General features: G+C 42.5%; 1 protein-coding gene across 1 annotated transcript in view; it reads left to right on the top strand.

Annotated features, from left to right (window-relative positions):
• Window positions 1-14,407, top strand: part of col5a1 (procollagen, type V, alpha 1) — an 83,663-nt gene that overhangs the window by 17,954 nt on the left and 51,302 nt on the right. Inside the window, 3 exon segments of the mRNA XM_039779366.1 lie at window positions 1,867-2,034; window positions 7,967-8,180; window positions 8,892-9,054. Coding sequence (XP_039635300.1) covers window positions 1,867-2,034; window positions 7,967-8,180; window positions 8,892-9,054 — 545 coding nt within the window.

Here is a 14,407-nt window from a genome sequence, read left to right as displayed (position 1 = left end):
GAAACAGATGGGCGTGGTGCTTGGATTCAAACATTTCTCTATTGCTATTACAGATCTGTGTGCCTCTGCCTAATGTGACCCCATAAGCAAATGTGCAGGGTTCCACTTGTACATGTTGCAGAAATGTAATTGCAGAGTTTGCGATTGGATAATAGACTTCCTCCAAGACAGGAAGAGTGGGATGGCTTAGGAGAGAGATAGAAAAAGAGTGAGATGAGAACATCCTGATTAGGAAATCGCCACACACCAAAAGTATCTCGCTCAAATCCCACATTTCCTCTCGAAATGCTCTACACAGACTTGTTCCAGATCGTCTATTGTGTGTATTAAAAAGGTATAAACTGTTACCCAGTATGTTTAGGCTACATCTTAGTTTATTTGTAGCGTAATCGAAACAAGTTACTTCTTGGCTGATGTTGTTGCTGCAGCTGCAAACGGAAGTTTATGTGTTTGTGCTTTGTAAATCAAAGAACTTGGTTACTTTTGACATATTTCTTGGTCTTGAACAGTGTGCTTTCTCTAGTTGGGTCTTTGTCTGTGATGGGAAGATAATGTAGGGCAACATGCAATCAGACTTCAGCTGATCAGAAGGACATCCCTCCCCCCCCCCCCCCCATCACTGTACACCTGTGGACAAACACGTGTAGCCAGAGTGTTCTTAAATGGAGACCTCTGTTTAAGAATGTCGAGTGTTTTCTTTTAAATTGGTGTGCGCTGCATGCGAGCCGTGTGTAATGACATCCAGCTGGAGGTTGTTGCAGGGGTAACGCAGAATGTACAAACACTCTCGCTCTGCCCATTCGCCTTTCCACCTTTCCCAGCATCCCTTTCGCTCTCAGATGGATGGGGCTATTGAACGTTTTTTTTTTTTTTCTTCTTTTCACTCTCTGAACGGTGTGTGTGGTCTTTGTAGCCTGACACTGGGACTTCTGTACCTGTGTGTGGGTGTATGTGCATGCAGGGGGGTTGCCTTTGACGGTCCACATTCACCATAACAACACAAAAATGCATCCAGCAGAATACCACAGCATGCTTGCTTTTGTCTTTTGTTTTATTTCTGTAACTCCTGTGCCATAAAATCCTTCTGTTGTCCTCTATTTTGTTTGCCCTCCTCTAAAACACCCTGACAGACACCCCCCCCCCACCCGTTCCTTATGCGACTGTCCCTATAGACATGACCCAGTGCCCTTTTCTGTCCAGATCTTTGCTGGGACAAGGCTGGATGCTAATGGGTGTCATCGTGGAGCTTGTTGTGTGTGCATCTGGCTGCACGAACAGCTGTTTGTCCTGGGTGGTTTTGGCATGCAAGGGTGCGGTCCAGGGTCAAACCCCATGTCACATTGTTCTGACCCAGTGTATTCCTGCGGTGGCCTGGTTACAGCCGGGACGACCGGCCTGAAAGTGTGCTAATTGCATGGTTGTGGTCGAAGGGAGGCAGCGGTAGATTTAGCATTGCAGGGAAATGGATGGAAGGATGGGTTTTGCTGCAGCCCTAACCCATGATCATGGTGATCTATAAATGGGCACATCTCTGTTTAGCGCCTAAATGGATAACTGAAATCTTCTCTGAACCACAACACTGTGATCTCCTGCTGAGTAACTAAGGCTTCTGACTCTGCAAAAGATAGCACACAGAGGGAAATGGTCATACCGGTAATTAGGGTTTATCTGATATACAGACATTCTGGCCTATTAAAGAGTAGTATCTGTATTTGCATTGTATAAACAATATGATACATTGGGCTGTAAAGTTAGCAATGTGTACTACGGAGTTTGGACAAATTGAACTGCCTTTTTTTAACCCATTTAAAAATAAAATCTAACAACTTCTTTTCTTTTCCTTGTGTCTCCTTCTTCTCTCTGTAGTGGAACCAGCAGACCTCTTGAAGATTTTAGATTTTCACAGTTTACCCGAGGGTGTTAAAAAAACAACAGGTTTCTGCTCACATCGGAGGTCAACACAAGGACCCGATGTGGCTTACAGAGTATCCAAAGAAGCCCAGCTCAGCGCCCCCACCGTACAGCTGTATCCAGGTGAGTATCTGACTCGACACACAGTAATGCTCTCCCTCTACAAATGAATACAATCACCCCTTGCATTTCTTTTCTTTTTTTTTTCTCTCGAGACATCAAACAAACCCCTTCAAATCCACTTTCAAATCATTTTCCCACACCACTGCTTTAGGTTCATCACTACAGATGGTTGTTCAAGATCTTTAACTTATCTCACAAGGTGTCTCTGCTACACAGTCTTGCCATCTGTTCAGCTGTATGACCTTTCACCCCTCATCATAGGTAGCTATACTGCATTAAAAGGTAGCTGGAAAGAAATTTGTATTTGCTCCCATCTAGCCTGCTTCTGTCCTTTTCCTCCTTGCAGCAGTTTTATTTTGCTCCTGTAACTTGATTATTTATGTCAATTCTACCTTTGCTTTATGAGATTTTGGGCAAGGTTTCATCTTTTTCACTCCCGTCTTAACTTGTTTACCCCTTACCAAAACACACACTGTATGTCTAACAGCCTTTACTGGAAGACTTGGACATGTAAAGAAATGAGAGCATATCTGGACAGTTGTGGTAATTGAGTCAGTCCGGTTGCTTAGTCACACGTATTCACATGTTGAAGATAATTTCGGGATGGATAAAGATAATGCGCCCTAATTTCCCCCTTGACAACACACACCAGATGCATGAGAAACCCAGCACTGTAATATTTGATGCTCTAGGAGGAGCCGGACGATGGAAAAGCAGTGAAAATAGGGGTGGTAGAGGGGAGGGAAGTCTGGGGTTCCACTTTAGCCGTGTTCTATTGTGCTGACGTGGCTCTGGGTAAGTGCTTTATGGTGCGCTGCAGTACTACTTTCCTCTCTCTCCTCCCTCTCAGGCAATCTTTCCTCGCTTTTCTCCATCCTTCTCTCTTTATTTTCCCTCAAGCGCCATCGTTTTTTCCCTCTATCATTTCTTCTAGACTGCTGCTGCCTCGCAGTGTTTTCTCCCTTTGTGTTCCATCTACACTTTCTGGTAACATGCTAGGCTCCCTTTTCTGTATACTTTTTTTTTTTTTTAAACAGTGCAGAAATTCAAAACCATAATTCTCTGACCCAGACAACCAACTTCTGAAATTACTGTGATTGGTTTTCCTGCAGCTTAAAGATATACAACGGGGGAGGAAAAAAAAGAGCAATGATGTGGTCTAGATGCAGAAAACAAAGGAGGAATAATAACCCTTCCTGTAAGCTAATCTTCCACAAAGCTTCTGAGATGTCGCATTGGCCTCGCTGGACCTTTGATCGATGTCATGGCTCTTCTTTGTGGCTTAAAGCAGAGCCACAGAGCTCATGTGGCCTGCGTGCCCTATCATGCTATCCAATCAAACAAATGCTGTTCACTTTGAAGCCCGGTGACAGCAGAGCCCATATGAGTCTCTGTTTAGATACACATGCTATAATTACACACATGCCACTCTGGATCATCTGAAATAACAGTCTACATAAAACAAACCAACTTGGAGGAGTTTACCATAACAGGCACCGCATAGTCTCAAGGTGCAAACAGAATAACTAGCCGCCTGTGGTTTGAAGGCCTTAAAATGTAGTCGAAGCGTCTGTGACGTCGTCCCTGTCTCGCTTTGACATTAAGAGAATGTACAGCTAATATGTTCCAGAGGGCAGCTAAACTTGTGAGATCATTTTATCCATCTCTTTTTTTTTTCTTCTTTTAAGTGAATTTGCTACTGAGTTATGTCTTTGGCCCGAAGCCTGGAGGTAAAAATTTGCTGAAATCATCATCACAGCATCCTCCCTCCTAAAGGTTCGAAAAAAAAGAAATACCACATATAGAAAACAAAGGCGTGCAAACATGCTTGTTTTTGTTACGACTATAATGTTGGTAATAAAAACCACAGTAGCTCTGATTGAGCTTGTGACCCCGTAACCACACTGTGATGATGTGTTGGAAAAGAGCAAGTGCAGACATGCAATCATTAGGCAAACATGTGGAAGGGATGATTCATTTGAAAGCACAGAGGCACTAAAAACAGAAGGGTCCTTTTTTACCTTTATGATGTGAATGAGAAGTGAGGAATCCGTGGTGCCTGCATTTATTACGTTAGAAGATATACCTATCCCACATGCATAGTATCATTTCATTTTAACAGAAGCCCACCTCTATTTGGGGTGGTGGTGGTGGTGCAGTGAATATGACACATGCCTTTGGTTTGGGAGACCTGGGTTCAATTCCCACTGTGATACATCAACCATTGTGTCCCTGTGCAAGGCACTTAACCCCTAGTTGCTCCAGAGGCGTGCAACCTCTGACATATGTAGCAATTGTAAGTCGCTTTGTATAAAAGCTTCAGCTAAATGAAATGTAATGTAAATTTGGGGCCTTTTACTAAAGGTTGCATGAAAGGAACAACACCAAAAACACAGTAAAAAGAGATAGATGTTATTAGAAATTCATTTTTTGTTGGTTATAAAACAAAAACATGATTGACAAAATGATTACAAAGTCTGAGATTCTACATGGCAGTTAGTAAATGAGGATGCACGATGAGGGAACATTTAGCCAAAACCTGAGAACCAATCTTTTTTATCATCACTACAGCTGATGCAGATAATAATACCAGTAGTTTGCTCCGGATGTCTCTGTGGTATCAATTTAAAACATTAGAGTCTGCACTTGTCCTCTCATTTCTGTATCATATAACATTTATCACTCGTGATTCAATTCCTATTGCCCTCTGAAGAAGCTGAAGTAATCAGAGTTGGATCAGGGAAAATAATTTCCCTCTTCTATTGACCAAAGTGAGCTGTTCACGGACAATAAGACATGTGATTATATGTAGCTCCATCCATCAAAACATTCTCAGGCTGTTCTTAAACTACAGAGCTTGAGTCTCATGATGTTATTTGTGCCTTGAACTTGACACACTACTAGTTCTACCTTTTTCCATTAGAGCCGCGTACATGCTGGACTCACATCCATCTTCCTCTCTTTCGCCATGTGTATCTCTTTGTCCTTGTGTTTCTCCCTTTTTTTTTGCGCACCAACAGACAGGTACACTTGTTGTCTCTGCAGCAATGTGCAATCCCACGGGAATGCTGCTTGTCTCATACAGAAGGGAGGGGGGGGGGGATTTGGACACAGCGATGACAGAATGACCAATTACAGGACACAAGACTTTCTACCCCATTTACCTGCTCGTATGCATGGATGGACTGGATCAGTCAAAGTGCTGGCATAACTCCTGCCCCTCCCTCACTTTTTTTGGGGCTGGGGGGCCTTTATTTCCACAGAACAGATGAAGACATGAAAGGGGAGAGAGAGGGGGAATGACATGCAGCAAATGGCCACAGGTCGGAGTCAAACCCGCGGCCGCTGCGTCGAGGAGTAGACCTCTATATTTGTGCGCCTGCTCTACCACCTGAGCTAACCCGGCCACACCCCTCCCTCACTTTTGAGGCGTTTGTAGAGATTCTGTAAATTTGGTAGATAAAGAAGAATAATTTGGATGTAGATGTCAAATGTCTTCAGTGTGAAATTGGAGACGGGGTGGTCGAACCACTCTCTCCGTCTCTCTTTTAACTTGTTGTCTAAAGCTGTGCTGTAGGTCTACTAGATGATAGTCCATTCAAGGTGAAATTAAAGCCAGCTATATCACACTTTAGATATTTTATCAAAAATATAAAAAGCAACTTTCATTGGTTATTTAATCTGGAGGAAATTGTTGGGTCGCGTGTGGTTGCCTGTCTGGGCTTGTCTTTGAGTCTTTGACTTTCCCAGACCTTTTTACACTGATGATGGTGCTGCCAGTGTAAACTCTCAGGACTTCTGGCATCACAGACTTTCCATTCCCACCATGTCCACACACACATACACACACTAAATGAGGAATGAAGTATCTCTCATCTGGTGGCCCGAAGTAGCGGTTTCAGAGACACATTCCAAAAGAAACCCGAGCTTTTCTGAATGCCCTCTCAGTGGGGGCAGGACACGGAACACACAAACACGGATGTACAAATGAGAAGTAAATGCTACTACAATTCAATTCAGAGTCAGATTAATTCTCAATTTTTGCCCTCCAAAAAAAGAGTACTTTGAATTTGAAAATGAGTCATTCTCATTTCTTTGCTCCCCCCGCTCCCTCTTCTTCTATGCCATGGTGTCCCTTTCGCCACACAGCTGACCCTTGACCTCGACACAAACAGCCTGTCCTGAGCCAGCGCTGAGTCATTGTCTCTGCGACAGACGTGGCTCATGCAACAGGATGCATTGACAAACTTTCCTGCATGTGGTTTCTTTTCTCTGATTTTTCCCAGCGTCCTTTTTCGCATCATAACTCTTTAATTTCATAATTTCCTGCCCGCTTAAGTCTTCATGTATCTATCTGTTACCAAACTCATCCATACGATGAAGGGTTATTTGTCTCTTCTCCTTCTTTCTTGTGCTCGCCGCCCTCTCTCGATGTCTGCCTTACACCATCCTGTCGAAGCATCTGTCAATTAAAGCAATCTTTCTCATATGATGCCAAGCTGAATTCCTGAGGGAGCACACTGCCAAGGCATGTGCTCTCCGCATGATGTGATTTGATGCCTGGCATTAATGGAGGAATCATAGAAAAATGCAGGAAGACAAGACAGGAACCCAGATGCTGACTGGGTGAAAGACAATGAAAAAAGTAAGAATAAAGTGAATGGATGATGGGGCCAATTTAAACTTGGTGGTGAAGCGTCTCTTTTCTCTTTTTCTTCTTTCCTTTTCCACTATCTCTTCCTCACTTCAGGTTTCCACACCGTATTCCCTCTGGGACTTCTTTTTGTCCACAGCCTCCGATTGGCTCAGTCCAACATCGCGTTTTCCTTCTATTCTGTAAGTGGTGACAGAGTAAGGGGGTTTGATGGCTGCACAAGGTGCTACAAAACCACTGCAACCACAAACCCTGCCCCTCTTTTCCGGCCGTCTGGAAATCTCTGCTCTGCATACTGAAGAGCAAAGATCTGCTACTGGAATCCAAGCATTTTTTTTTTTGCTTACAGTATGTTAAATATAATCCCGCTAGCTGTTTTTTCTCAACAGTAGTGGTTTTAATAAAGTAGCCAGATTGCCTTTGTGTTATTTTTTATTTTTTTTTCAAACTAAAAGATCAAAAAGTGTAGTCTGACCTCGACATTAGTGAGCACCAGACTCCTCGGGTAGTTGGAAAGGCCGCCCTCTTTCTGGGGTCCTGAATCTGTCTGGCAGATGTGCCCCACACTTTAGCAAAATAGAGGAAATAGTTGAGGCCGCACAGTGGAACCATGCAGATGGAGGCAAACACATCCTTTTTATGTCTGTTCCTGCAACTTTTATGTGTTTAAATACCAGATTATTATTGGTATTTCCATTTCCATACCAGCTCTTTTTTTTTTTTTTTTTTTTCCCCATTTCCCCATCTCCAGTTCTCTGCTGGAGCGTCTCAGTGTCTGTTGGATCAATCAGCTGCGGGAGAAGAGAGGCGGAGTGGAGGGTTCTGAAGGATAGTTCGACAAAGTCTCCCAGGATCACATGCTTTTGTCGTTATGCTTCTCATCCTGTGCTGCGCTGGAAATTCTCGACTTTGCACTTCTGCTTCTAACGTTTAGTTTTTTTCCTCTCTTCTGCCAGCCATCCCTTTCAGATGAATCCTATCCTGTTACAAATCACCGGTGTTTTCTTTCGGTGCTCAAATCCCATCTTCCCAATTCTTCCAATCTAAAGTGTCTGTTTTTGTAACTTTTCTTTTCATTAGAATTAAAAAGTAATAATTTTCATACTCCCTCTTGACACCGAAGAAGAGCACAGTCTGTCTCCTGAAATAATAATACGGTTACAACATCCTGGACACAAACATAGAATATCATTCCTCTTATGATGATGAATCGTTCCTGCTACTTATAACTCTCCAAAACTTTTCTCCTTCTGTCCAACCCGCCATTCGTCCTGCCAGGTGATGTGTTCCCAGAGGACTTTTCCATTATGGCTACAGTGAAGCCTAAGAAGGGCAGCCAGTCCTTCCTGTTGTCTTTGTACAATGAACAAGGCATCCAGCAGCTCGGACTGGAAGTGGGCCGCTCTCCAGTGTTCCTGTACGAGGACCACACAGGCAAACCCAGCCCTGAGGACTACCCCCTCTTCAGAGGAGTCAACCTAGCTGACGGAAAGTAGGTGCACTTGCTTACGGCTCGATGAACATCCAGCAGTTGTACAGTACACTCATATAAACGCATATTAGATTCTGCATTTTGTTAATGCATCTTTCCCTCTAATCAGAGTCCAGATGGATGTGTTAGGCTTTGATGCTGGTTTAATTTGTTAAGCAGCACCTGGCCCAGGTGTCCCTTTTGCAACAGATTTGTTTGTGACATGCAGCCTTGTCACTGTTTCTTTGTCATATTGTTCATTTGTTCCCTTACACTTAACGTGGATTTGCAGTGTCTTCAAATGTGGATCTTCTGCTTGCAGGCGCAGTGTAGAATTGTGTTTGTGTCACCACAAAAAAAAAAACACAATGGACCTTTTTCACAGCAGACGTTTTGACTTGTCATAGTAGGAAAAGCACAGCTTAAATTGATAATCTTAACGATGGCCCAATTCCATCAAGTGTCCCAGTAAGCTATTTCAGTGAGTCAGCATGCACAACACCAGGGCCTCTCCTAAGTGGAATGCAGCCATCCTGAATGGTTTTAAATACACCTGTGCTTTTCCTACTATGACACGTCAACATGTCTGCCGCGAAAAAGGTCTATGGGAAATATTTGAATTTGAACGAGAAGCCAAACACAAAAGGGGCTTTTAATAGTGCCTTTAGTAGCGTGTAAGTGGGCAGCATGTAACCCAGTAAGTGTGTGAATTAACTTCACCTTCCCTTCCAGATGGCATCGAGTGGCCATCAGTGTGCACAAGCAGACCATCACCCTCATTCTGGACTGTAAAAAGAAGACCACCCAGAAGCTGCTCCGAAGCCCCAACCCCCTCATCGATACCAAGGGAATTGTAGTATTTGGAACTAGAATACTTGATGAAGAAGTCTTTGAGGTAAGCATTATACTCAAACTCCTAATCTACATTCTATTATTGCACTATTTAGAACTGTGTGTATGTTGAGTCAGTGTCATTTTTACCAGATGCACACTAGTTTTCCACTCAACTACTTCCATTTGGTACGTGTGTGTGAATTGATTGTGCCAAAGTGGTATGAATGAATTGATTTGTAGTTTTGAAAACTGATGCTTTTTTTTGCATCTGCTGTTAGATGCTATTTTCAAGGCTGTACTAATCGAGTTTAGTAAGTAAGTAAGTACATCAGTAAGTACAACAGTCCTTTCTGTGGACGATACTCAGGCCAACTTGACTTTGATTTAAAATCCTTAGGCAAATGAGATAAAAGAAAATGATTCTCCATTCTAAATACAGTACAGACACATGTGGCCGTGGTGCAGCTGGTGGTCATCGTCATCCATCCCCAATCCCCATTCTGCGTGTCATGGCGCCCGGAGTGGGGACTGTGGTCGCGACCGCATCCTCTATATATGTGTGGATTTAGCTCGTGGAACCCCCAGCTTCTTACTCCCCGACCTCTGTCACGCACTCACACAATCGCAAATCAAATTTAATTTAAGGTGCCATATATTCCACTACTTCCACACAAAAACACAAAGTCGCCTGATTCTGTTCCGTTCCAACCGTGCCGCATTTCTTTGCCGTCCAACTCTGCATCTGTTGTTGATGTTTTAAAGTTTCGCCTCATTGTGGATACCAAGCAGTTAAAACCTACCAGTCAAACTGTTATATTTCTGTTTGTGGTTTCATGTTTGAACTGTTTCCCTGAATTGGCTGCACCATTTTTGATTACAGAGGTTTTTAACAAGCGGTGACAGGTTTTCATTATTAGAATGAGGGCTTTACTTCTTCCTTTCCTTTTTTATCTTTGGAAAAGCTTTGTGTCTGGAGATGAAAGATGGATGTTAATCTGACTAGTGAAAGGAAGCCTTTTTTGGGTTTATAAACTAGATAGAGATACCGGATGTGCATCATTATATGAAATACCTTTTTGTCTTTACCTACTGTGAAGAATCAGAGTTTGTTTCGATAGTGCCTTAAACAGGCTTTTGTGTGGATATCTGTGGCTCTTAAACATGACCCCTGTGAGGGACACACACACACACACACACACACACACACACACACACACACACACACACACACACACACACACACACACACACACACAAAAAAGGCACACAGGGAGGCACAAGGCACAAGGAATAGTGTTGTCTTTGTCCCGTCAGAGTTGCGCTTGTTTAAAGGGGGATTAGTCTGTGAGGCTGAGGCCCTCAATAATAATTAGTAACAGAAGCTGACTGATGTGACTTATGCTGAGCCAGCTGACCTTTGACCTCACTGCTACTCAGCGAGAACAGACAAAAAAAAAGAAAAAATGAAATATGACATCACTCCCCCAAAATCCCTAAAGTTGCCAAGCCATAGGGGAGATAGATATATGATGGGATATAACACCAAAACTTAATTTCTTTCCCTCAGTCAAAACCATTAATCACAGCCTCGCAACCAAAGCTACATTTCAAGAAAGACAGTACGTACAGCACTGTACTGTATATGTAAGCATTTATTTCCATAGCAGTGTTAGATATGGTTCATGAGTGAAGCAGGGAAGTACAACACTGTTTTATATTACAGGGATTATGTTCACATTCACACAACAGTGAACTTGTTGACTCAAACTATTTAATGAGGCATACATACAGATGTTTTTGGTGTGTGTTTGTGTGTATGTGTTATAGCTATTATTTAGCCTAAGCCCTAATGGCCACTAGTAAATTCCTCCAGTTGGCAACAGGATGACTGCATTTATCCAGTACAGTTGTAATTCTGCTGTAATTTTTACTATTGCCCGTAGCGTACTCGTCATGAGATTGGGGTGATACAGGAACAATTTAAATCTTCGCCAGCAATCAAAGCTGCGGTAACAGTCCAATGGTTACCGTGGGAACAGACAGATATTTTGTGTGAGATGTTTAAAGCCCTCCTGCTGTGTGTCTGCCCGTTGGGAGACAGGACAGGCTCCAGTGTGTGCAGAAAACGGAAAATATGCCACATAGTTTCCAAATTATGCTCAGGCCGCGCTCCCTTCCTCCTCTTACTCCCTTCTCCCCTCTGTAGTTTAGTCTGATCCTGTGTTGACTTTTGCCAGAGTCAGTTACCACCAAGAGGTGGTGAGCATAAAAAACCCAACAAAGAAACGTATGCGATTTCACCTGGAGGCCAATTAATTCAGCTGACTTTTAAAGTCTACGATTTCCAGTCAACCTCTTTAGAAAAACATCATGTAAAAGGGGAAATAATAAGACAGAGCAAAAACACCTTTTGAACTGTCAATTTGAGAGAGCTGTTTTTGACAGCATTGATTTGATTTCTCGAAAGTTTTTCTTTGGAGTCACAATATATTCCCTTGCATCATAAGGATGACTGCTAAGAAAGAATTTCCCCGAAAAAGAAGACATAATAAATAAATATTATTTGCATACAGACTTGAGGAGGGACAGGTACGGTAATCTGATTTTTTAAAACCTTTGAGTTAAAGTGAACAGTGTGTCTTTTTTTCCTCTTCCCTTTCTTTACATACAGCAGTCAGGCGGCAAGTACTACTTACTCTATGCTGAGGTGGTTTGTGGTTTGGTTTCTAACATGGTTATTGCGGTCACAGAGACAGCGTCTACCCTCTATAAGTACCATAATGTTATTTTTTTTCCTTGGTAGCTTGCATAAGAGTGCTGTAGCGTGTGCCAGTAAAGACTATGAAGGTAATTAAGGTGATGATTATATCAGAAGACAGGTATTTTACCTGCTAATCAATGCTCATCTGTTGCAAATGAAATAGTAATTACTCCCTTGTAATGACTGTAATGCACATGTTCAAATCTGTCATTAAGAACCATTATCTTAAGTAAAGTCCGGCTAATGACTTTTCGTGACTGTAGGGTTATGGCTGTTGAAAGCATGTGTGTATTCCCAGTGTGTTTTAATCTCTGTTGTTCAGAATTTAGGACCTTGCATGACATAGTCCATCCGCAGAATGTGTCCCTTGATTTCCGTGTTCACTGTTCACAGTTGTTTTTTTTCTGTTAGTGTGCCAAGAAAAACCAGAGATAATTTAATGCCGATCCCTGGGTTCTAAGAAGCATTCAGTGAAATAAATGGCTGTGGTTGGTTCGAGGGAACACAAACGGGACAGATGGACCGCTTGGCCTCACTCAGAGGGGTCCACAAGGGACTTGAGTGAATCGAAGTAGCCGAGGCGGAGCTGTGCAAACACAAAAGTTGTTGTCTGGCCTCCATTGTTGCAGTCTGGACAGAGCGAAAGCATCTGAGTCCAGTATGAATGTGGGCGATCATATAGTGTAGTTTTTGTCACAGAGAGACATCAATTTGGCATATTAGGGAGTTGGAGCAGAGTAGATCAGAAGAACAAGATGTTCGAAAATTGAGAGTGTGGAGGAGCGGGGAAGCTGGAGCAGTAGGTTCGGGTAGTGGAGCCAAAACCTTTGGGCCATTCTCTGGAAAGAATGAGGAGCTCTCTCCCCGCTGATGTCAGTCTTGGAACAGCAACCATACCACATGACATCATCCAGAGGTTTCCTTGGTATCCGCTGATAGGCTGTCCCAGGCTGATGGTCGGAACAAGGGGGAGGGTCGGGGGTGGACGGGCATGTGTGTGGGTGGGGGGGTGACAAGTTGGGGAGGATAGGTAGGGAAGCGTGATGTTCTTCGGAAAAGGAGGATTGAGGTAAAGATATTGAAATAAAAGATTAGAGATGGAATGAGTGGGGGAGTTAAAGACAATATGATAAGAGTAAGGGGAGCAGCGCAAAGGGTTGGGAGGCCTTTAATAGGGCTGGGATGAAGCGAGTTGTGTGGCTCCCATGGTGCAACCAGAGCCAGGAAAAAGTAGTAAAGACATGCAACACATGAGCTTGATGCTTGTTAAGAGCTTTAATATTGTGATGAGTTTTACACATCCTGTTTCCATCTCTGGCACAGGACTTTTCTTCTTCTTTTCCTGCACTTCACTCAGCACTCCTTATTTACAGTTCACATGTTCCAGTCATCTAAGGTAAATATGTATTCACTTGTAGAGGCTCTCCTGATTTACATCTTGACTATTTGCAGAGAGGTTGACCCCACTGACTTTTACATGGTCATCTGTTTTATTATTTGTTATTAGCTACACAGTGCTCTAGTAAAGCTTCTGAATAAGTGGCTCCACAGTTCAACAATATTCACAAATGTACCTAGCCTCTTTGATTATCAGGTCTATCTTGGATGAGCAATTGATAGATAATGGCTTCTTTAATGGACCCCTATTAGAAGAGACCTGGAAATGTGATGCCCTGCTTGGGTCTTCTTGATTGGTCTGGTGCAGAAATATGAAGGGGGGCATACTATAGTTTAGCTTTTTTTTTTTTCACAAAGCACTAAAATCTGATCTCACGTGAACAGGTCTGAAAAGCGCTGCTAATAAATTGAGTGTGAAATTGTTGCGAATGCATTGAGATTAGATCAATAAATGCCTATTCAGAGGTGTGGCCACAAGTTAGTCCTTGGCAGCTTTGAACCACCAATCATGGTTGATTTACATACAGCGAACAGCAAGGTGCTGCGAATCCACCTCAGTTATCTTACACTCAGTTGCCAGTTTATTAGGCATATAGGTCATTGATATAAATGGGATGGACAAAATAATACAAACACCCGCACAACGTAATACAATGAACAGCACCACAAACTATAGCCTCCAAAATGATCATAAAGTTGAATTAACACCTTTCTAAAACTGCTTTTACAACAACTGAACATTATAGTCTTCCTGAAGGTAGCATTTATTGCAGTACTGTTGTATTAGACTGTATTAGGTTTAGCTAGGCGTACATAATTAACTGATTACTTTGTGTATTTTGCTGCAATGTCGAGTGCAAATGTATATGTTTTTTATCTGTCAAACTGCAAGTTTTCCCAAAGAAAATCAAGTCAGTGGGGGAAACTGGCAACTGCAATCTGTCCCAGCTGGATTTATGCATACAGTAATCCAGATGTTGTGATCCAGATTATAATGAATTATTACAGATTAAAGTAGAGAATTTACCGCTGTGTATTTCACTGTGTTATAATGAAACCATAATGTCACTTTTGAATGGTATATTGTGGCATAGCGTTGTAGTCAACTATGTACCTTAAAACACCCAACACGTTTTTTCCAAAGTAAACAATATTAAATCCATATTTATTACATTTACATTACTGTAGTCCCTTTGTCTGCATTATCTTGTCCAAGGTATAGGTCATGCTTCACTGTCAGAACACACTACCTCTA

The sequence above is a fragment of the Perca fluviatilis genome, chromosome 17 (genome assembly GCF_010015445.1).
Source record: "Perca fluviatilis chromosome 17, GENO_Pfluv_1.0, whole genome shotgun sequence".
Taxonomy (NCBI): Eukaryota; Metazoa; Chordata; class Actinopteri; order Perciformes; family Percidae; genus Perca; species Perca fluviatilis.
This window is presented reverse-complemented; position numbering and strand designations above follow the sequence as displayed.